Here is a 22,497-nt window from a genome sequence, read left to right on the forward strand (position 1 = left end):
CAACGATCTACCATTATTCTTGATCGCTTTACGGGACAGTGTTCTTTCGCCCCTTTAATTAATACCTATTTGCAGGATATCTTTCATAGTGATAATCATCAACACCATCCGAGCCATGATCATAATCCTAAGCTCAAAGAAAAATCAAAGGAAGGATAGCTTATAAAAAGGCTAGCTGAGCTCACAAATAGCATCCTCCACTCGATTGTAGATGCAAATAAAATGGTCAATAAGCATAAACCAGTTCAATTGTGATTTGTTAAATTTAGTTTTGTAATTTGATGAAGAGATCAAAACAAGCAAAGGCCAAAAAAAACTGTCATAATTTAGGCGGACTTCAAGTGCACTTTGGAGGGCTATTATACTACATATGGCAGCACCGCAATCAGAAATTCATGGAGAAATAATTAGCAGATGATGCAAATCTTAACCGGAGCAGAGCTTCTCAAGGGCCATATTCTCATCACTGCCAACAGCTTCCAAGGTACTTCTTGCCAACGCCTCAGGGAAACCCATCTCCACAAATTTCTGTACCTGTAATAATTCAAACAAGCTTCCAGATCGATCTTGTTGGATAGTACATTAGTCTTGAAGGATACATTGACAAACAAAACATAAAGATTTTCCCAAGAAAATTCTCCAAAAACGCCAAACACTCTATGTACCTTTTCCTCTACCCCAAGAGATGAGGCCTTAGCAAAGGTTTCTGTCCAATACCGAGCTGTGCCAATAAAGGTTTGATATTCTTTAAGATACTGCAATGTCCGCTAACAAAAACTAGTAAGCACAAAAAAGGAAAAAATGAAAGAAAGGGGGAAATGTCATCGTTGAAAAAGATGCCGTGACAACAGAAAGACTTAAGAGTCTCCAAGACAATTAGTATGAGACCCTTAAGCAGAAATTAGAAAAATTGAAACAAATAGCTGATAAAAATTAAAAAAAAAAAGAAAAGAAAAAAAAGAAAGAAGTAGACACTCAGGGGAAAATAGCAGCAGAAGGGACCTGTTGTGCTACTACAGCATCTTGAGGATCATCAGGTTGAGGGGCAGAGAGCAATGCTTGGACAGAGAGAAGTGCTGTCTTCAATGTAAGAGCTGGACTCCATTGGTCCTTCAAGATATCCAGGCAAATTGCCCCACTTTGACTGCTAATATTGGGGTGCCTTTCACAGATAATAGAGACATGAACCCTCAAAAGGTTAATCATCTCAAAGCTTAATTGATGATACACTACATATTGACATAAATCTATGAAATATAGAGTTTGCAGCAGTATATAGAAAAGCCTAAGACAAGCTGAGCAACTCAAAAACCCAAACCAGTTCATTCTCTAGAATTTTGCTCAGAATGACAAATTTTACATCACATATTTTTTCAAGTTTGTTGCTTGACAATAATAAATAAAGTCAAAACACCAATACAAGAATGTCATTTACAGAACCTGCAATATTATGATGAAATCACTGGCTGAAAAAAAAAAGGTGTGTCCAAGAGCCTCAGAGGATAAGGATGGTATGGAATGTCTATCAACGACATAAAACTCTGTTACAAAGGGCATCCCATGACCATCTAAAAGTAATTACAAAATACTTTTAATCGAATTGAATGGTATGGAATGCCTCCTTAGGTCAAAAAAGAAGAAGCACAAATGAAGACCAAAAGGCATAATTTATGTTCCGCAAATCCAAAGTCATATGAGGACCAAGCAGCAGAACAAGACCAAAACAAACGCCAATGCTCAGAAATCTGGACCATGACATGTTCAAAGCCAACTGAAACTCTCAGCAAACCCATTTGTCCAAGACTCCAAGTGCAAGCACCACAATAACAAGCAAACAATGCAGCTTGAGTGCGAGACAAAAAGACAAAGCCACAGATCATCCAAAGTTTTGGAGCCCAATAGAAAACAAATACATGGTTCATACAAGCTGGTTCAAAACTTCAAATTAAGATAGACACCTACAAAGTATACTGTTTATTTTCTCCTATGGCAAAACTAATTATCATAATACACGAGATAACATTTGAGCAATCACGCTAAACTCAATAGTTGCATGACAGTCATCCAATTATCCCTATTTTATTTGACTAGCCGCAGGCCCAAGTTTTACATAACATAGCATAAAAGGGTTCATTTACAGAGAATAAGCCAATGAAAACCATGCAGATAAGAAGAGGAATAGACAAACTACTTCCTACCAGACTTTAGTCGCAAACTGCATTTTGGGAGGCTCAAATGGATACCCATCTGCAAAAGAAAACAAACATCCAAACTGCAAGTCAAAGGGACTTCCCATCCTTCTTCGTTTATAAGTTCAGCAAACAAATAATTAAATAGTCGGAAGGAAGAAAAGACAAATTATCAGCGGAATCGAGGTCAACAAAAGCTCCCACAGCAGCGGCAGGTTCGGGGAATGGAAACTATAAAGAGAGACTGTTTCTAGGCAGACACATCAGTGACATTAAGAAATTAGTAGCAAGCACAGGTGATCCCAATTTGATTTCCTCGGACAGACAAATCAGGGTAAACATTGTTCTTTGATATTAAAAAAAAACTAATCAAAGCATACAATCAAATACGATCCTGCTGATAGCTATCAGCAGAGAACAAGGACAACAGATTCTACAACATAACAACAAATATAAGCACACATTCGTATATCTATAGACCTGGCAATGTAATATCGATTTGAAAAGTGCCGCCTTCGTACGGAGTACCAATAGGGCCGGGGATAGTCCCAGTCAAACGAGCAAGATTGTCACTTTTAGGGCTCACACTGATACCAGAGGCCGCAATGTCCCTGCTACACTCTTGAAGCTCTTTTTGAACGCGAGCGAAGTCTATCATCTTCACCTGAGACGGAATTAACAGAAACCCTAATTGGATTATAAAAAAGTGAGCGAAAACCCTAGTATCAGAGAGGAGAACGAGAAGACTCCCAACTCGTCACTCTCTTTCTCTCTCTCACCGATTGACGCCTCCCTGTATTCCTCCCCGCCTTTTGAAGAGAGAGAAGAAGAGAGCACGTAGGCCGTAGCCAGCACGGCAGAGGAAACACTTGAGAGCTAAATAAATAATTTTCTATTTTTTGTAGCCTTTTCTTTTCTTTTTCTTGTTTTTTGGAGGAAAATTTTTTGTAGCCTTTTCTATTTTATGTATTTATAGATAATGTCATGGATCTTTTTTTTTTGTTTTTTAAAAGCCCACATGCCACACACGTTAAACCAATGAGAATGGAACCCTGAACTTCAAGGTCTTGAGCAGACAACCTGATCAACCAGGCTATCTCTCATTCTCATATCATGGATTATATTAAAAAACAAACACAACCGAGGAGAGAAGTACATTTTTTTTAAGGTATAAACCCACACTTCATTCCATAACAACAAATAGTAGAAGAATTACAAAATCAAAGAACAAACGGCGAACCAACATCAGACAACATTGAAATATATCCGAATAACTCTGTCCCAAGATAAATTCAAATGGACTAAAGAAAAACATAAAGCAAAAACAAAACACATTGATTTGATCAATATTTTTTGTTTTCACTTCATCAGGAAAGCTCTATCAAATCTAGAAGTCTCATCAATGTGCACTAAATATATGTCGTTGGAAAACATCAATAAAATCCGTGTATGAAGAATCCACGACATATAAATGTGGAATTATATTATTTAGTACACAGAACAGAGATCGTAGATTATTTACAAGTATACATCCGAGGAGGAGAGAAGCAAATACCACAACCTGGCCTATAAACAAAATCGAAGCACCATGCCCCACCGTTGCTTGCTTTGCTATTTCCTTTTCTTTTTCCCCTCATTTATAATTTTATATTAGGAGAATAGAAGACCTTTTATCTGATTTGATTTACCGTAAATTTTCAGAAGCGGCCCATTAGGCCCAACGCTCGTCACAACTCTCAAGTTTTGTCTTTCGTGAACTTTGCAAGCGGACCAACTGTAAGCCCGCTGAGCAGTCTTCTGCGTTCTAGGCTTCTTTCTAGGACTCTTGGGCTCCACTTAATGGGCCTCTCAAAAGATACTTTAGCCCAAATCTGATTTGTTGGACCAGTGTGACTGTACACTTGTCACTTGATCATAGGCCTGAAAGCTGAAAGTCGACAAACGGATGGCTTTGAGTTGTTCTTTAACCAAATCTTCTGCTCTAAATTATGGTTGGCTAGACCGCGGGTTTCGCAGTTTGCACCCTGACTGACCATCCTTTTAAGCTTAGGCCCAGGGCTCTTCAGTTTGTTTTCTCCTCTCTTTATAGCCATAAAAAAAAAACCATAATGACTTTTATACAGTAAAGAAGAACCAAGATGAAGAAATTAATTTGTTCTAGAAGAAAGAACAACTTCTAAAACAGTATCATTAGAGTCTCAGACCAAGTTTACTAGACTTTACACTAGTATTAGAGAAATTATAGTAATATCATCATTCATAACAACAACTAACAGAGGAAACTCTCAGATACAGACAGTATAGTTATGATGGGGGGAAAACGGTCATAATTAATATCTTGTAGAAAGGTTGGTGCCTAACTAGGCCATAAAAAACGTCGTCTACTGTTAACAGTCTCAACAATATTAGCAATTACAGGCACAACCAAAATGTTGAATTTTCCAGGGAAATTCGACGTTTTCCTTCCTAAAAATTAATCTATGGAAAGTGCCACCCAAAATGGCTCCAACACACACAAAAAAAATTAAGAATAAATAAATAAACTATAGTTACTGGGTGTCCAACAAGAGAAGAGTGGAGGACACTGTCAATAGTGATAAGTGATGGAGATGAATAAAAAGAGATTGCTTGAGAAATATTGATGGATGAATCTTATTTGCACCCCATTTTTTGCTAAGTACACCCCATTCACCCTTTGAAAATACACTAGATTGGGGTGTACTTAGCAAAAAATGGGGTGCAAATAAGAGTCATCATATTGATGATGAAAGAGAGTAACGTACGAAAGAGTGTGTGCCGTTTAACAATCATATGGGTGATAGTCTAATAGGTGAATATATCTAAGTTCAAACCTTATGGACTTGGAGGTTATGAGTTCGATTTTCACTAGGAACAATAGTCATATAGCAGCGTGATGATATGTGATCCAACTTATCATGTTATCAGACGAAAAACTTCTGCAAGCAAAATTCTAATATATATTCCGAATTTAAGACCATATCATATGAGTATGGTGTCGTTCTCGGTTAAAAAAAAAACAAAAAAAACAAAATGTCGATCGTCACTAAGATATCTATCAATCATCACATGCACATCTCAAATACGTGTCGGTTTGGTTACTTAAGCGTCCTTACACACCCATTTTCCATTTACAATAATTGGTGAAGAAAGCAAATTTCCATTTATCTAAAAAAAATCAATTACGTAGATTGAATTTTCAAGTACACAGGACTCATTTAAAAACTACTATGATTGTATAGTTGGCTTGTCCAAGTAAAATAAACGATTTTGGTAACATAACAATTTTGATATGGGCACGTACGTGCATGCATGGCCTTCTATGAAGAGCCTTATATATGGGTTGTGCACTAGTCCTTGCATATTCCCTTAAAATGAAAGTCGTTTTGGATCTTCTTAGTTGTTGTTGTTGTTGTAGGTGAACGTCATTTTATTGACAGTTAAAGATGCCTGCAATACAATGACAGTCATTAACAGACAAACTAATTAAGGATTTACGGAATTCACAACACTAGGTCAAATGAATCTCATTGATATTGGGAGAAAGAAAAAAAGAAGAGAAGAAAAAATATGTGATAGGTTGAGCGTTCATATCTACATAAACTAAAAGCATTTAAACTCTTTCGACTATGGATTCTTAACTGATATTGTGAGACTCTAACAACATCTATAACCGAATATTATATATGAAATTCTCAAATGCGGACGTTCGTATATAGACTTTCCCATCCAATAGCCGTGAAAATGAGCAAAGACAATGGTTTCGGTCTTGTACTAAAGTGGTAGCCCTTGATTTATGTGAAAAGGTCCGTAAACAACATCCACATGCGAGAAATTCACACACACAAATTAATATGACGTGATCTCTAAGGATAGTGTATAAGTCTATTGTTGTGACTTGTGAGGATCTTATTGCGGCACTAGACTACTAAGTCCACTTCTCAACCAAATAACTAGTACATTTCGTTTTATCGGTTTAATAAGGCTTATATGCAATCTACTTTCTTTCTTTTTTCTTGGAATTCAATTTTGTCAAATCTATGTCTCCTCTCCATACTTGAGCAGTCAAAAAATTACAATATCATATTTTACTATATCTAAGCATATTGTATGGGGTTTTACAATTACTAGCTAGATAACATGTGAAGAGCTTTGCAATAGAGGTCAATGCAATTTTTCAATAGTTCTAATCACATACCTTAAGTCTGTTTATCAATGGGGTCCATACAATATTTTAAATTTGGTAAATATAATGGACGTCTCGATGGCCATGGCAGGGGCCCTGGTCAGCTAGCTAACCTAGTCTCAGGCCAAGAAAATTAATTAATTGGAGAAAATAAAACTTAGTCCACGACCATCCGTGTGTCAAGCACTTGAGCCTATCTCCAATACAATCGCAATAAATCAAGAAAATCATCAGACGGCCTACATTAATCCACGCGTGTCTAATCTGCCAGTCAATAAGATTGAAGGGCGACAGATAGAGTACTAGTAGATGAGGTACCCATCAATTTTTGCGCTTGAATAGATCACTCAAATCACCATTGTTGTCCTTGAAAGATTCCTCACTTTTCTCCTCCTATAAATACTCTCTTCATCCGCCACAACTGCACTTCCTATTCTCACCCATCTCAACTTCTCTGTATTAAATCTCTCTGTTTCATGACCTCTGTTTTCCGACAGTAATGCCAAGCATTGTAGACAAATTCCCTGGAAACCCACCTATGAAGACACAAATGCTACAAACTGGAGCTCAAGTTTGCCTTACAATTTTGACGATCGCGACTACATTGGCTGCAACATGGTTGGTTCTTACTGATAAGCAAACCATTGAAATATTTGGCATAAAAATCGACGCTCGATACAGCTACTCCCCTGCTTTCAAGTAAGATGCCAGATTAACAATATTAATCATTTTAAATCAGATTTATCGACATTTTGATATATGTAATTATTGTTGCAGGTTCTTCGCTTTTGCAAACGTTATTGCATGTGGGTTTTCTGCTCTGTCCTTGTTGACGTTTTTCGTTATTTGCCGTCAAGGATCAAAACCCAACTCACATTTCTTCTTGTTCCTCCATGATCTGGTACAATTAGTAATTTATTAATTAATTTTTTCCTGGGAGCAAGTCGGTGAGTAGTTTTTTTTATGTGGGATTTTGATTTTGATGTGGGTTTTTGATTTTGATGAGCAGTTGATGATGGCGTTGGTGCTGGCGGGATGTGCGGCGGCGACGGCGATAGGGTACGTGGGGCAGTATGGGAATAGTCACATTGGATGGTTGCCAATATGCGATCACTTCGGCAAATTCTGTCACAAACTGATTTGCTCTATTGCGCTCTCTTTCGTCTCCGTTCTGTTCCTCCTCTCGCTTACTATCATGTCGGCAGTCAGGTCTAGGCATATTCAGGTTTAGAAAATAAGAATCTACACTGTTTCCATTGGTGGGTGAGAAGAAAGCAGGGTTGTAAATTTGTCATGATCGATGTTGTTAATGGTAGTAAGTAGTAAGTGATGAAATTGGGTATATTTGTGTAATTCTTATGGCTGCGTCTTTGGTTGATTGAAGCCAGACCAGCTTTGTGATCTCCTTTCTCATGTATCCCCCATATTTGGCTAAAACCAAAACCCATTAACTACAGAATGAGTTGGTTATGATAATGAGTCATGATTTATGAAGGAATTGGATCTTGAGATTTGCTTGACGTGTTAACCAATGCACCACACGTGAATTTTTAGTCTGCATTTTCCGCACTTATTGATTGGATTATGTCAGACCTACCTAATTTATATATAAAGGCTCGTCTAATTGAACCGAGATTTTGTTCGGATACCATGATGAAATTCTCAATCCAAATACATTGAAGATATTGTTCGCTTTGGGCCATGGGTCTGTACAAATTTGTTCTTCATGTGTTGTCGTCGTTGATACTTAGACCCATAAAACACATTGTCTGTATGAGAAGAGCTGAATCACTGGCGGATCGATGTAAATTTTTTTGTCTTTGACAATATTTTTCTTTTTAACCTAAAATATTCGGATTTTTACAATCTTGAGAAAATAATAATTCTCTAAATACTACCCACTGGTATGGATTGATGGAATAGTACTCGTTTGACCGTAAGTGGATTCTAATCATGGGCTTGACCGCAATTGGTTGGCCACAGGGAAGGCCAAAATGAATTGGGCCCAAAGGATGATTCTTAGTGACCCACTTGACAATTCTAATTTCTAATTACTAGGCGTTTACGACCGATTTTTTAACATAAATTTAACTCACGTTCAATTGGTTATTGACGATTTAATCGGTTTTTTTCAGTCGATCCTCACTAATATAGATCCAGTTACAAGTCTTGAGAAGAAGGCTTAAACCTAGCATTCGAAGTCTCCCCTTCAAGAGTCCTTAAGGTCCTTAAGCGACACCTCCTCAGTCTATTTGACAATAACCGACCAAACGATTTGTTTGGTTTGACACGATTTTTTTTTTGACAATCCTACTTAACTATTAAGATGACAAAGCTAGTGATTTGCAGTGCAGGCCCTCACTGACACTAATGGTGCTCTTGGTCCACCTTTTGGGCTGATGTCGACCAAGTAGCAATCTCGGGCCCAATACATGATCTCGCGACAAGTAGAGCAGTGAAGTACTTTTCTTACATGAAGAATCGTGGAATCATGGCTAAGAATTGGTTGACCCAAAAAAGTTCATCAAAAAGGTGTAGTTGGGTGTGATAATTGGCAAGTCAAAATAGAACAAATCCTAAATAAAAGTGTTCATTAGATGGCATCAAGTGGCAGGCAGGAGACATTTGTTGATACTTAGCATTTTGAATTGATAGTGAAGTGGTCACAAATCATTACTAAATCCAAACATATTGTCCGTTATGAGCTACGTGTCTGTATGGATTTACTCTTCATGAGCGTCACTATTAATTCTTAAGTCAAGAAAATGCGTCATAATTGAGAGATGTAAAACCTTTATTTATACACTACTCTCTACTCGGTTGAGTTTTGTCAATTCCATATGCGATATTAGTCTTGAGAATCCCCGTACGGATTTCTCTTTAGGGATGCTAACTTTGTTCGACACTTCAGTTTTGATTAGCAAAACCCCAATACGTTTAAAGAATCCCATTCATTACATGCACGGTCCATCATGCATTGATTCTTTTCAAGTGGGAAATTAAAGGTCGATTGAACTGAATAGAATCACTGCAATTTGTGTCACACTCACACATGCTCCATATAATATTTATATGCATGGTGGCTATTTGTTAATGATATAAATAGAGGTTACGAAGCTCCTACATTTATCAAAAAGTAGATTCAGATGAAGAGAGAGAGGGCCTTGTGTGAAGCTAAGTCGTGACTTTGGTAGCCAAGGATGACTTGCCTAAATCCACCAATGCCGAGTAGGCAATTGTTGGGGCGAAGAAATACTAACATATTATTTTTCGTGGTTTCTAGGCAGTCACCCATGGCTATCCTGACTTGCTACTTTTCATGTATAGGCAAGAGGAAGACCTACCACTTATATCTCCTCCATCAGAAGATCACAACCACCATGATTATTGCAATAATACCAGTAGAGGATGCTCAAGTTATTGGAAAACTCATATTCAGCTGTTTTAAGGTATATTGACTGTGATAATTTTTATAAATGCTGGTCGTAAATTCAACTCACATATTCATCAACAGTTTCACGTTATGTTTTTAGATAACCCAAAAGCCTATGAGAGATTTCGGTCTGACCTTACTTATCGTCAATATGGAGTGGATTGAGTTAGCGATCTTAATTGAGAACTGTCACAATTTGATGGGCGCATATTAGGTTGAGGAATTATTGGTTAAAAAAAATTACCACCCAAAAAGTCAATGCTGAACTAAATGATAACAAAAAATGAACAGCTCGGCCGTCTGCGGTGTCATAACCAATTACCCATTGCCAAGCATCATCAATAAGCACTACCACTGTACGACATCGTCTCTCTTCAGGGGATAGCTCCGTTGTGAAAAGCCGCGGGACGCTATCATTCAGTCATTCACTCTTCTGGAGTCCAAAAGCTGAACTGAACAACAACTGAAACGACGATGAAGACGAGCGCGGGAGCGATTGCTGTCGTTGCGATTTTTCCGTTAATTTCATCGGCACTTGCCGTCTCAGATACTCTGTTCGTAGTAGCTCACAAGAAGGTCAGTCTTACCGGCCTCAAAATTTGGATAATCGGAACATGTTTCTGTCTCCTTTGACATCTATAACTGTCGATCTGTGTACGTATCTCCTCCTCCCTAATATAGCTTATTCTTTTTTCGATTTCAAATGTCAATTAGTTTCAGTTCCCGATCTCGGTTTGCTCGTCTTTAGTTATGGCGTCTTTTTTTTTTTTTCCTGAATTTGGACTTGTATGCGGATTCTGTATTGAACTTTGAGATCTATGTTTGTGGCCATTGTGTCTCGGTTTTTGAATCTTCAACCGTTGATTTCCTTTCATCAATCACTGTTCAATCTGGAATTGCGAATGAAATTAATTTGTGTAGAGTTGCGGTTAGGATTGTAAACTCGCCCTTACATTGTAATTTTGTGAAGAACAGCATATGGTTACATGAATTGTTGTTCCATCTGATTCTCTGTTGCTGGGAACACAAGGTTTTTCTGTTTGTTTATTTTCAGGGAGCAACCTGAAGTTTGGATAACTTTTGTTTTCACAGAGATGCATATGATGTGAGCATTAGCGATGATAGTTGGCTTCAGATGTCTTTGATTCTGTCTGTGGCAACACTTTGAAGTAATGGGAACGACTTGACGCGTAAGCTACTCCATTTCTTTATAACTCATCCTAGACCAAGTTGAACTTCTTTGATTAGTCTTTTGCTTTGTAGATGTGGCTAATACTTGTGATCTGCAGTGGTTCAGTTGTCTCTCATTCTTTTGCGTTGGAGTCAGAAGTAAAGGGCGTGTTCTATGGCGCCCATGCCGTCATCACATTTGGGATCCCAACAAAGACCGAACTGCAGGTTGAGATTTGTTATTTTGTTTCTGTTTGAAATGACAAATTTCTGGGCAATGACTGGTGAATATGCTGTTGCTAGGTGTACTCAACTCCAGTTCTGCCATTGGACATCCTTTCAGATAGAGTTCCTGATAAGAAGCGTGCCTCGGTAGTCTCTTATTGCGAAAGAAATGTACAATTGTGGCATGTTCTTTACATAATAAAAAAATAAAATGGTATTCTTAATGCGTCTGACGTGCTGGATGAACAAATTTGCTGTGTTTTCCTAAACTACTTCTAGTAGCTCAACATTTCAGGTTAATGTAAGGATTATTTTTGCAGCCTGTGAGTTCAAAGTTGCACTCTCTTTCTATCTTAAGTTTCAAAAGGAGTTTTATAGAGGAAAATTGAAGGAATTGTGAATTATAGGCAGATTAATCTTTGTATGAGTTATGTTCAAAGATATACTCTCTATCTTAAGTTTTAAATGGAGTTTTATAGACGAAAGTTGAAGGAATTGGGAATTATATAGGCAGATTAATCTTTGAATGAATTGTAGATTCACCAATGGGGGTAACCTGGGACCTGAATGTAAAATGTAAGGTGAATATGTCTGTTTGTATTGGTGTCTCATTTGGTTTTCTGTCATTTATTTGAGTTTGACCTCCTGTAAATATTCTCTGTTGACAAGGGGACCATTGAGGATTACAAAGTCCATTAAACTTGGGGTTAAAAAGAATGGCTGAATGCTTCTATTCTTGTATGGCTTGCTCATGTGCTAATAATGAGGCGTGCTCCTTATTCAGTACTTTTTTTTATCTAAAACTTCACTCTTTGTGGTTGACAACATTTCTTTTCCTTTTTTGTGCAGAGGTTGTTGACCAAGTATGGATCCCATATTTCTTTCATAACCATTATTGTTCTGTTTGCTTACTTGATTGTCATCCCTTCAAAATCAAAAGCTACCAAGGGAAGCAAAAAGCTGCGTTGAGCATTACAGGTGCGGAGTTTCAGATTATTAGTTTTATTGTTTTGTCGCAGGAATCGCCTCTTACTTCTGAACACCTCTGGAGTATTTTTAATTCTTGATGTTCATACGAATTTTCTAACCCTTCTTTTTATATTTCCGTTATGCCAATTCCCTTCCCATTTTACTCCATAGTAACCTGCTAATTTATCTTTCTCCGAGCCAGTTTTATCTTTCCACAAGAATTCAGGTCGCGTGTTTACTACAAATATGATTAGATGATTCCTTGGTTATCCAAACTATTTTTAGGTGGAAAACTTAAATTCTGCTGCCCTGGTTTTTATAGCACGACATCTAGTGGTATTTTAGGTTTCAACCCAATCTGCAAGAACTTGTAAGATGTGAAATGTGATACAATCAAGATACCCTAAATTTTGGGTGAGAATTATATGTTATATGCAAGACTTCCCTGTAGTAATAGGTTTAATGGCATTAACTTCATTGAAATAGAAAGTTGAAACTTGGAAGTAGCTGGAGATATTGAGGGCCATTCATAGTAATGTGTTTGCCTCTCTAGACCCGTTCCTCTTTTTAATGTCATAGAATTGTATTCCCTTGCTGTTTTTTTGAGATAGATAACCAGAAGTGTGTTTTGTTTTAATTTGTAATCTTAGGTAGTGGTTGAATGAAAGCAATTAGCAATAACATATTGAGTGGCCATGAGCCAATGATTAGATTTTATTGTTGAGTATGAATTGTTTGCTTGTTTCTTAACTATCACATAATCTCCCTTATTATGAAATTGCTCTCTTGCTCGCTGTGGTGGAGGATGTTGTCAACGTGGTATACACATATTTATGATTTATATAGTAAGTCCACTGTCCACGTGATATTCCAATGTTCTTTCATTTTATTCTATGAAAACAGAACATTAGGACAATTGCTGCATCAATGTTCAAGGACGCTTGTATTATATAGCGAGGGAAAATGTTCCTAGCCCTCTTCGCTACAGCAATTTAGGTTTCATGCCACCGCGGGCACCTCCTCTCTAGTCAATTTGATGGCAAAAGCTAGCCTTTCTGCATTTTGCATTGTTCAGTTCAGTTAGTTGGTACGGATGGCAACACGACAAGGCACAGAAGGTTTCGGCGAAAGCTCAGTATCATTAGTAGATATTTTGCACGTTTCTTGGCCTCTATAATCTTTGATTTTGATGTTGTCATTCTCTTACCAGAGGGACAAAACGACAAGTGGAAATTAACATTGGGACAAGGGGACTACAGTTGGCAAACGGGCCTCAAGCCCGGCCCAGTAACTCTTCGCTGGCTAGGCTGGGGTTCCAGGCCCCAGATCCGGCCCGGCCTCTCCTAGCTTCTCTCAATTTAAAACTTTAAAAATTTTCAGCAAGTAGGGGAACGATAATCCCAAGTAATCTTTTTTTTTTTTGAGAAGCAATCACAAGTAATCTTGTGGCTTGGTACAACGTGGTCGAGGGTTCTAACCCCTTCCCCGATAAAAAAAAAAGGCCGGGCTGTAACATGACGGGCCAAGGGACTTGAGATTCATGGGTCGGCCCAGCCCACAAACACTGACGAGATGGATTGGCCCATCCCACGAGGGCTTGGTCCGCCCCTACCCCTGCCCTTGGGCTCTAACATGCCGGACCAAGCAATTTAAGATTATGGGCCGGACCAACCCGCAAACTCTGGCTATATGGGCCGGCCCACTAAGGCTTGGGTCCCTTTACACTTCGGTAGGATCTCTATTTCTCAGTACCTCATGACTTTTAAAAATTATTTCTCCGCATTTTTCACTACAAAATTCGTGCAGGACTGCAGTAATATTGCCGCAACCTCCAAATTCCATTGTCACACGATATAGAGAATGTACCAGTAACTACGCATTGCTACCCGATTGGGAGGGTCTCTACATAATGAGAGAATAGCAATTACAAGAAGAATTAATCAAACAGGCACATCAAGGGTAACCACAAACACCCCTAAAAATCTAAAATTGGAAAATTGGGTTGCAACTTACACATCCATCCTCTTTCCTCAAAGCAAAACCTTTAGGCTCCGTTTGGTACTCCGTATAGGATAATATAATATTACCATCCAATGTATAATTTAATCCTCGTATAAGTTGATGTATAATTTAATCTAATCTAGTGTTTGGAAAAAATCTAATATTAGGCTTATATAGTATAAGATTTGTGGTAATATGCCTGGATTACCCACAATTAAAGTGAGAGTGAGGGTTTTTTCGTCATTTGACATGTTATTTCTTATACTAAGTGCTCCGTATAAAATAAAAACGAGTTAGAGGCGTTTTAATATTATACTGTCGGCATCGTATAAGAATCATTTTTGTATAAAGTTATACTATCCAGAGTATTTTAAAAATCATCCAAACACCCGATAATTTCATTAAAGGATAATTTTATACTATACGGAGTTTTATCCTCCCATCCAAACGGAGCCTTAATTGGTAGATAGCCTAATCATCAAAGAATCATCTTGACCACATGAATAACATAATTAACATGCAGAAAAGCCAGAATGTGTGCACATTAGCAATGCTTTTAGTAAAGTACTTACTAATGCACCAGTGCTTTCTAAGAGATAGACTGCTCAAAAAACATCCTATGTTTACAAGCACAAGCAAAACCTTCAAGACAAAAAAGTTCCAAATTACTGATCCAATTAATTATGCAATGGTGTAATATAGAGGAATAAGTTATGAAAGCTCCGAGTCTCTTAAAACTAAAGTCAGACTTGACAGAGATTACAGAACAACTATCCAAACCGCAGGAGAGGGTAGAATGCGAGCACAACATTAAATCTTAGCAATTGCAAGGCCCTGAAACAACTGCAAAGTTATGTTTAAGGCAAGACCAAGGATAAATGTTAGACTGTCCACAAGCTTGTTACGGTCTTCGTCCACTTGGATAACAGTGGGAGCTCTTGACCTAGATGGATCCTACTCCCAAGGACTTGAAGCCACCGTTCAAGTCCCTTCTCCTTCAAAATGCTACTACTAATAATAAACTCAAATAACTTGTCAACTTTTTTTTGGAGTTCTTACTGTAGTTCATAATCTCCACGCCAGTCCGCCACACACAGGCCTAAAGTTCATGTTATTCTGAAGTATGCCTTCTCATGCTAATACTAATAATAAACTAAAATAACTTATCAAAAGAAAAGTTGGAGCTCTTACTGTAGTTCATAATCTCCAGGACAGTCAGCCACTCACAGGCAGTGGCCTAAAGTTCACGTTAATCTGAAGTATGATTTTCCTGGCAGCAAGAGTCTTTTACTGTCAGTTTCAAATTTTTAAGGAAAAAAAAAACACTAACAAAACTGTCTAGGCCCATCAGCTTTGCCATCCTTGTAAGGTTTCACATAAACCGGGATTTGCGAGAAAACAGTTTAAGATAATATGAACATGTACAACATAAACATAGCAATGGAGAATTTGTAAATGAGAGAGTAGGAAGCGAAGAGGAAGATCTAAAAATAAATTGCTTGAAGTAGTAAGAAAGGATATGGATTCAATAACAGTTGATGAAAGTATGATTTTAAATAGAAATGAATGGCTAAAACAAATACAAGTACTAGATTCCCTTTGATTTTCTCATAAACTCATGTAGTCGACCTCAAACTTTTGAGATAAAAGGTCGGACGACGACGACGACGACGACATAAACCAGGATTTACGCCCAGCGAACAAAACAAAAAAAAGACATTTCAAACCAGCATCCCATCTTTGGCTTTAATGGAACTTGAAAATAATTTGCCATGGGAGGTTTCAGTCGCACCCACAATTCATTGATTGTGGAAGAACTGCAAACCCTCCAACCATGGTACTTTGACAAAAAAATACCAACCAAGAGATCCTCCCTCTTGATACAAAAGCCCTAACAGAAGAACTTAGGATTAACCACTAAACTCGAATCCCCAATATAACTCAAAACCAAATGGAAATTATCATATAATCCACAGTCCACACATGTGAAACCATAAACGCAGCCAATAGTCACCCATGAAAACAAATAAACTCAAAATTCTCAACACTGATTGCTAAACATGAAGTCAAGACATGACTGATCAGATAGCTTAAGCTTCAGTTCCACACTTGCGCATGCACACAACTTTATTAAAACTATGATACAGTAAAAGAACCATAATGGTTAGAAGCTACTATAAATATATATCACCAACCACAAATATTCGAGCAAAGCGAGGTGAGAAAAGATGAAATGGATTTGACCTACAATGTTCTTAACTCTTAAGAATGAACCATCCAATTCAAATTCTTAATGTGAAACACATGATGCAAAAATAACTCCTTCCACCTCTCATCTTAGAGAACGGCCAGTCAACCAGACCATCAGGTACATGACTCTCGACATGAGTGCATTAACCATAAAGCACAACCACATCAAAGAAGCGCAAGCCGCAAAGTGAAAAGTGCATCTAGTGTACAAACTCTTTAGATACAAAATAACTCCTTCAAAAGTGAGTTAAACAACAAGGACTTTGGAATCTATTGAAGATATTTTTGCACTGAAGATCACAATATAGTTTTTGTTATCTAATTTTAGGCTTTTTTTATCACACACTTGAAAAGGTAATAGGAAAGTATAGATTACAGAAAAAGCCGGTTGGATTCCACTCAACTCATAAACAAGCATTACCATATCATTTCCACATCGTCCGTCAGCTCAAGAAACCAACTAAATGATTTCTCATTTAGTTGACAGAGAATAAAAGCACTTCAAAATCATTAGATTATGATGCAGTTGAAAACTGTACGAGATTAGGAAGTTAGTATTGCAACAAGAAACTCTGTCAAAAACACCCTATCCGCTCTAAAACTACTATAACTCTATTGAAAACGAAGTAAATAGAAGAAAAGCTTATCAAATAGGATCAGACAAGGTGCACCTTACCTTGCCACAGCTGAGACTGAGCAAAATTAGAAGAAGTTTATGAAAAGCCTTTCCCTAGCTTTTGGATGGCACAATACATTTTTCTCCTCGAGCCAACTGCATTTATCCCCATATCCTTCAAATCCTCCATTGTCAGCAAGGGCAATACCTCGTCATCCACCTCATGAATCTCGAAAACTGGTGCATACAGCCCTAGCCCTAGACTGTTTAACCAAACCTTCACTCCATCCTCTCCGTGACTCCCATTATTGTTATTGTTATTCCTATCATCTGCATCTGATGGACCCGAAAAATCAACCCCATCTTGATGGTCTCGTGCCCTAACTGGCCTCCTATATCTCGCATCTGCTAAATTCTCATTCGAAAGAATCGGACTCTCAGAGTTCTCCCTCTCAAAATCACGATATGTACCGTCCTCATTCATGTCTTCACCGCCTCCTCCACTATCGGCGACTCTGGAAATCCAATTGGACCTAACGCGTTTCGTGGTGGCATTCGAGCCTCGTTTTTTCGAATCCTTGACTCGCCAACTCCCAATGGCAACGGTGTCCAAATTGACCTCTATATCCTCGTCTAGGGTTTCGTTCTGGAATTCCGTTAGGTTCGTTAGAGGGCGGGTTTTGGACGATTTCGGGTCCTTTCTGTGGTCGAGAGGGAGGTGTTGCTTAAATTGCTTGATGAAAGCGGAAGATCTTCGCCCGTGAGAGTCATAGGGCTGGTCGCCCCCGATTTCGCCTAATCGGACGCTTGGCCTTCGCTGCCGTTTTGATCCAACAGGTTCAGATATCGTTATCGCCAGTTGCGCTCCTCCGACACCGTTTAGTTGCGCCTCCGGTTGCTGTATATCCGCCATTTTTTGAAGAGAGAAGCAGAGAGCTCGAAGAAACTTGCTAACTCCGTCTCTTTAGCATTCAGAAGTTCTACATCTAAGCCTTTTGTATGCTCTCCGTCTCTTTAGCATTCAGATTTTCTACCTCTACGCTTTCTGTATGCTGTATAGAACCAGAGAATCGATCGGTGAACACGAGAGAGTGTTGTTGTCGGTTTAGGTTCGCTGAAAGGAAGAGAGGGTGAAGAGGAGTATGACGCAGGAGTGAAGAGACCGAAGAGAGAGAGGTGGAGTAAAGTGTGTCAAAATTGACGCGTGTTATTCAAACTAACAAATTTATAATATCATATCAATACATTTTGTTACGCCACATCAACAAAACAAATTTCTCAATACAATCACATCAATAAAACATAAATCTCTTATATTATCTACGCCCCAACAAAAAGAAATCACCATTGTCATTGCTGTTAAGTGTTTTAACACCTTACATCAAAGTAATGAAAGAGTTATATGTCACAATTTCATTGAAGTTGTTTATTCACCTAGTTAAATATTTAAACAATTTTAAAATCAGACAGCAGAGGGCCATTCCATCAATGGGCGGTGCGAGAAACCCCAGCCCAGCCCATGAAAAGGTGCTGAGCCAGGCCTAGAACGTTGACCTTGGTCAACAGGCCGAGCTACTTGAAGCCAGTTTGCCTCCAATTTCTCACGCAAAATGCTAAAAATACCATAAATTTTGGTCAGTATCATAATTCTGATTACACACTACTCGCAGTTCATAAAGACTTTCTAACTGCTAATACCTGCATTTATCTCCATGCCCTTGTATTCAAGGACTAGCAGAATTTTTGACTGCTTGCGAGATGATGTAGGAAAGAGATTTTATCAGGCAAGGCAGCAAGATCAACTATGGTAACTAATTATATCAAGGATAACTTCCTCATTTCATAGTCTGAAATAAGAGAGGATGAAATCAAAACCATCCTCCAAAAAATCTATGTAGAACGACAAAAGAAGAACGATGGAAATAAAAAATGAGCTCAAAACAGTATAATGCATGCACCAGTAGCAAGCATCAGCTAGCCTGCCGTTATTAATCTATCAAAAGAGTGGGAGTTTGCAGAGAAATAATATTCTGTTCATATCTGCCCATCTCAAAGCTTATGCCTTCGCAACAGCAGGAGCCGGAGTGACGCCACCAGTGGTTGGCCTGTGATAGACAACCCTCATATTATTTCAAGTTGAATAGACGAACATAACAATATGAAGAGGAAAATAATTATTCAAGCATGTATGAGGAAAGGTGTTGGAAGGACGAACACAAAGCAAACTACACAAATGAAGATAAGAACTTACAGCCCAACAAAGACTTTGAAGGCATCATAGATACCCCATTGGGCTCCAGTAAGGGTTCCAATCATAACAATACGAAGAGGAAGGCCACGAGTAAAAAGACCCCACAACCCAAGCTTCTTCACAGCCTGCAGCAGGCAATGCCCAAGAAAATAGTGGAGTTCAAATCATAGGAACATGAATCATACATACATCCATACTAATAAGTATATATGGCGCACAGGAATACGAAACAAGCACTCACATCACCAACAGTTGCCCCTTTGGCATTGTTGAGGAAAGACACAAGATTATCAGCAGGGTGTGAGACAATAGCACACAATACTCCAGCAACATATCCACCGGCAAAACTCACTCCAAGCTGAAGACCCTTAGTGCACTGATCTTTTGGGGTAGGGATAGCATGCTTATAAATCATCTCCACAATAGTCTCAAAAGATGCAAACTTCATCATTGTATCTGCAGAATACCCATTTCCATTTTAAAAAATAGACGTAATAGAAAATGGAATACTTCCAAAACTAAATAGTAGCATAAGCATTAACACAACAAATGGATTATTGTCAATAATATCCTTCGTCACTGTGTTATTATGCATCAAAGGCAACACACTGGGATCAAAATTTTGTTAACAGCAGATATCCTGTCAAAAAAATCTCATGGAAAAGTTGGAAACCAATGCAGTAATTCGAAATATTTTACTACCACGCACACAGTGATAGATAAGAGATTCACAAGTTCAAAATCCCAGCAACAAAATGAAGAGAGATGCATATTAGAATCTATACATAGGTTGACTCTCACAAGCCATGCTCTGATAAGAAGACACTCCATACAACTCCTGCAATTCTACTAGTTCATTGATGAAACCATTTAACCACCCCAAAGAATGCAGAGAGCAAAAGAATATATGATGTCAAAATAGAGAAAATATCTGTGGATTGAAACATTGAATGTTACCGGTAGCATTGCATGTGATAATACACAGAAATGAAGCAGTTACAAGATGTATCACCTCAAAACATTTAAAAAGAAACAATGTGTGTATAAACTGAAGCTGTTTTGCCTTACATGGAATTTGACGGCCCCAAAGAGGAACAATCCCCTTATACAACCTGCAAACATTTACAATTTCTGAGATATGTACCAAACCCAACAATTTAGGATAAGCTGAAGCAGTACTATGAGTTTCTTACCCTAGAGCACCTTCAGACTTGATAAACTTAGGCAAGCCATCACTCAAACCGCGGGCAAAACCAGGCTGAGTTTGGACACGAACCTTGACTGCCTCCATCGGGCAAAGGGCAACATCTGCAATCAGTTCAGCAGATGCTGAACCTGCAAGATATATCAGTGTCTTGTACTTGGCAGCATTCTCGGGCCCAGCAAGGTCTGAGTAGTACTTCTTGAAGAACTCATAGAATCCAAATTTGCAGGCACCCTGAGCACTGTAGCCAAGCAACGTGGGCACCCAACCCCTAAAGAAACCTTTAACTCCCTGCTCCTTGAGCAAGACTCCAAATCCTGATGTGATGCTCTTGTACTTTGCTGGGTCAATCTAAAGGTTTCACAGGTAAAACATTTTCCGATCAGAGAAGTCAATGTTTTCTTGCTAGAAATTCTAACACTTTCATATGAGAATCAAGGATCAATATCACTTTTTCCCCCATATAATGAGAATGTTCAATTATTTTAATTTTTTTGTCCCTTCGTTCATCCATACGGCAAACTTACTGAGACAAATTTTAAAGCACCAATCATCACCTTCTCTACAATCCCGTTCCAAATAAAGGGGAAAAAGAATGAATCAAACAAAAGATTCTCAACTTCCGGGTAAGACATCTGACATCAATAATAAAACAAAACTTGCAAAATAAAATAATAAAAAAGGAGTTCTATCATTGACAGTCCGATTTCCATTTCGAATCTCTAATCAAGAGCAGTCAATAATATTCAAGATTCAAAACATCCTAACACAATTCTCGGTGCGCGAAATAAAATCGAATCAACATGGAAATAGTCGAAACAAAAAAATCTGTAAAATAGAACGAAGATCAAGAGAATATACCTGCATATTACACTTGACGAGATCGAGAGGAGTGACGGTCATGTGAGTGAGGCCACAGCTCAAGATCCCTCCAGCAGTACACGCAGCGTAGAAACTAGGAGAGTACATCTCGATTTTCTCATTTGGTGCCGGAATAACGAAGTTGCTGGCCTCACCAACACTACCGGCCCTTGACGATGAAAAATACGGCGATTGATGTGATCCATGACTCGCATTCGCAAAGGATTCCAAACCGGCAATTCTCTTCGATCCCGACGTCGACGAGTATAGGAAGCTCGGGATGAGCGACTGGCGTGCGTTCTCGGGAAAAGCCATCAGAGAGAATAGGAGATTCCCGGGGTTACAGTTCAGCTTTGGGTTTGTTTATGAACTTTAGTCCCCTCTCGAGAGGAGAGAGAACGAGGAAAATGGAAGGTTTGTGGTGGATCTGGGGAGTGTATGGAGCGCGAGAAGAAGTAGTCGAAAATATCTGCGTTTTATGACGAGAAAAAGCGGAAGAAAGGTCTCGCGGATAAATGGCAGGTGGTCAATGGTGGCAAATTAGGGCTAAATATTAAGAAAACGGTATAAACACGAAAAACCGCGTCTATATACTCCAATTTAAGCATGGTAAATTCCTTTCTGGTTATTGTATTGAGCAATGCTACGTACTCCAATTTATGTATGATTTTCATTTTATCCCAAATTTAATTTGATACGTGTGATACACGTGGAACACATCTAATATATAACACCCCGTATTGATAGAATAAAATAAGGATTATAAATTAAGCGTCTCAAGTATTTTTTAAGGAAAATTTGTACGCATATTGACACATATTAGGCATTAGGGTAGGTAACAATATGCTTACTCCATTTGAGCAACATTTCTATATCCGTCATATTCCATATTTATCATGCAACTACATTGTAATCTCCAAAAGACTTGGCATTGCCATTTGTCATTTAAGGAAAATTTGTGCATTACAATATTTAAGGTGAACGATAACACCATAAATTGGAGGTCAACATGGTAAGGTACATATTCCACGAAAATACAATTCAAATACCCTTCACTTTTGGGCTCTTTTTGACCAATTATGGCATCTCATTGGTCATGGAAGAGGTAAAGACCACGAACAATT

General features: G+C 38.3%; 4 protein-coding genes across 5 annotated transcripts; 1 reads left to right on the top strand and 3 right to left on the bottom strand.

Annotated features, from left to right (window-relative positions):
• Positions 1-176: 176 nt before the first annotated feature.
• Positions 177-3,054, bottom strand: LOC119984035 (ubiquitin-conjugating enzyme E2 27-like). 2 transcript variants are annotated; one of them, XM_038827787.1, is made up of 6 exons: positions 2,944-3,054; positions 2,670-2,853; positions 2,199-2,247; positions 1,003-1,162; positions 666-755; positions 177-534 (listed from the first exon to the last, which is right to left on the bottom strand). In XM_038827787.1, the coding sequence occupies exons 2-6, from the start codon at positions 2,845-2,847 to the stop codon at positions 427-429; spliced, it is 585 nt and encodes a 194-aa protein (XP_038683715.1). In that variant the 5' UTR covers positions 2,848-2,853; positions 2,944-3,054; the 3' UTR covers positions 177-426. The 2 variants fall into 2 exon arrangements, with proteins under 2 accessions (XP_038683715.1, XP_038683716.1); XM_038827788.1 differs by having other exon boundaries at positions 2,969-3,038.
• A 3,701-nt stretch (positions 3,055-6,755) lies between these two features.
• Positions 6,756-7,828, top strand: LOC119983350 (CASP-like protein 1F1). The gene is made up of 3 exons (XM_038827026.1): positions 6,756-7,092; positions 7,171-7,294; positions 7,403-7,828. Exons 1-3 carry the CDS (start codon positions 6,893-6,895, stop codon positions 7,622-7,624), a joined length of 546 nt encoding a protein of 181 aa, XP_038682954.1. The 5' UTR covers positions 6,756-6,892; the 3' UTR covers positions 7,625-7,828.
• Positions 7,829-14,849: 7,021 nt separating this feature from the next.
• On the bottom strand, positions 14,850-18,259 carry LOC119984137. Its single transcript, XM_038827949.1, has 2 exons — positions 17,118-18,259; positions 14,850-15,461 (listed from the first exon to the last, which is right to left on the bottom strand). Exon 1 carries the CDS (start codon positions 17,968-17,970, stop codon positions 17,155-17,157), a length of 816 nt encoding a protein of 271 aa, XP_038683877.1. The 5' UTR covers positions 17,971-18,259; the 3' UTR covers positions 14,850-15,461; positions 17,118-17,154.
• A 589-nt stretch (positions 18,260-18,848) lies between these two features.
• On the bottom strand, positions 18,849-21,882 carry LOC119984136 (mitochondrial phosphate carrier protein 3, mitochondrial-like). The gene is made up of 6 exons (XM_038827948.1): positions 21,374-21,882; positions 20,502-20,863; positions 20,377-20,420; positions 19,550-19,764; positions 19,309-19,433; positions 18,849-19,162 (listed from the first exon to the last, which is right to left on the bottom strand). The coding sequence occupies exons 1-6, from the start codon at positions 21,686-21,688 to the stop codon at positions 19,114-19,116; spliced, it is 1,110 nt and encodes a 369-aa protein (XP_038683876.1). The 5' UTR covers positions 21,689-21,882; the 3' UTR covers positions 18,849-19,113.
• Positions 21,883-22,497: the final 615 nt, after the last annotated feature.

Source organism: Tripterygium wilfordii, chromosome 18 (genome assembly GCF_013401445.1).
Source record: "Tripterygium wilfordii isolate XIE 37 chromosome 18, ASM1340144v1, whole genome shotgun sequence".
In the NCBI taxonomy this organism is placed as follows: domain Eukaryota; kingdom Viridiplantae; phylum Streptophyta; class Magnoliopsida; order Celastrales; family Celastraceae; genus Tripterygium; species Tripterygium wilfordii.

Coding starts and splice junctions, on each gene's coding strand:
- LOC119984035 (XM_038827787.1), bottom strand. CDS start 2,847: ATGATAGACTTCGCTCGCGTTCAAAAAGAGCTTCAAGAGTGTAGCAGG. Junction 756..1,002: donor ATGCTGTAGTAGCACAACAG/GTCCCTTCTGCT, acceptor CGGACATTGCAG/TATCTTAAAGAATATCAAAC. Junction 535..665: donor CTCTTGGGGTAGAGGAAAAG/GTACATAGAGTG, acceptor GAATTATTACAG/GTACAGAAATTTGTGGAGAT.
- LOC119983350 (XM_038827026.1), top strand. CDS start 6,893: ATGCCAAGCATTGTAGACAAATTCCCTGGAAACCCACCTATGAAGACA. Junction 7,093..7,170: donor AGCTACTCCCCTGCTTTCAA/GTAAGATGCCAG, acceptor TTATTGTTGCAG/GTTCTTCGCTTTTGCAAACG. Junction 7,295..7,402: donor TCTTGTTCCTCCATGATCTG/GTACAATTAGTA, acceptor TTTGATGAGCAG/TTGATGATGGCGTTGGTGCT.
- LOC119984137 (XM_038827949.1), bottom strand. CDS start 17,970: ATGGCGGATATACAGCAACCGGAGGCGCAACTAAACGGTGTCGGAGGA.
- LOC119984136 (XM_038827948.1), bottom strand. CDS start 21,688: ATGGCTTTTCCCGAGAACGCACGCCAGTCGCTCATCCCGAGCTTCCTA. Junction 20,421..20,501: donor AAGTCTGAAGGTGCTCTAGG/GTAAGAAACTCA, acceptor AAATGTTTGCAG/GTTGTATAAGGGGATTGTTC. Junction 19,163..19,308: donor TTCAAAGTCTTTGTTGGGCT/GTAAGTTCTTAT, acceptor TGTCTATCACAG/GCCAACCACTGGTGGCGTCA.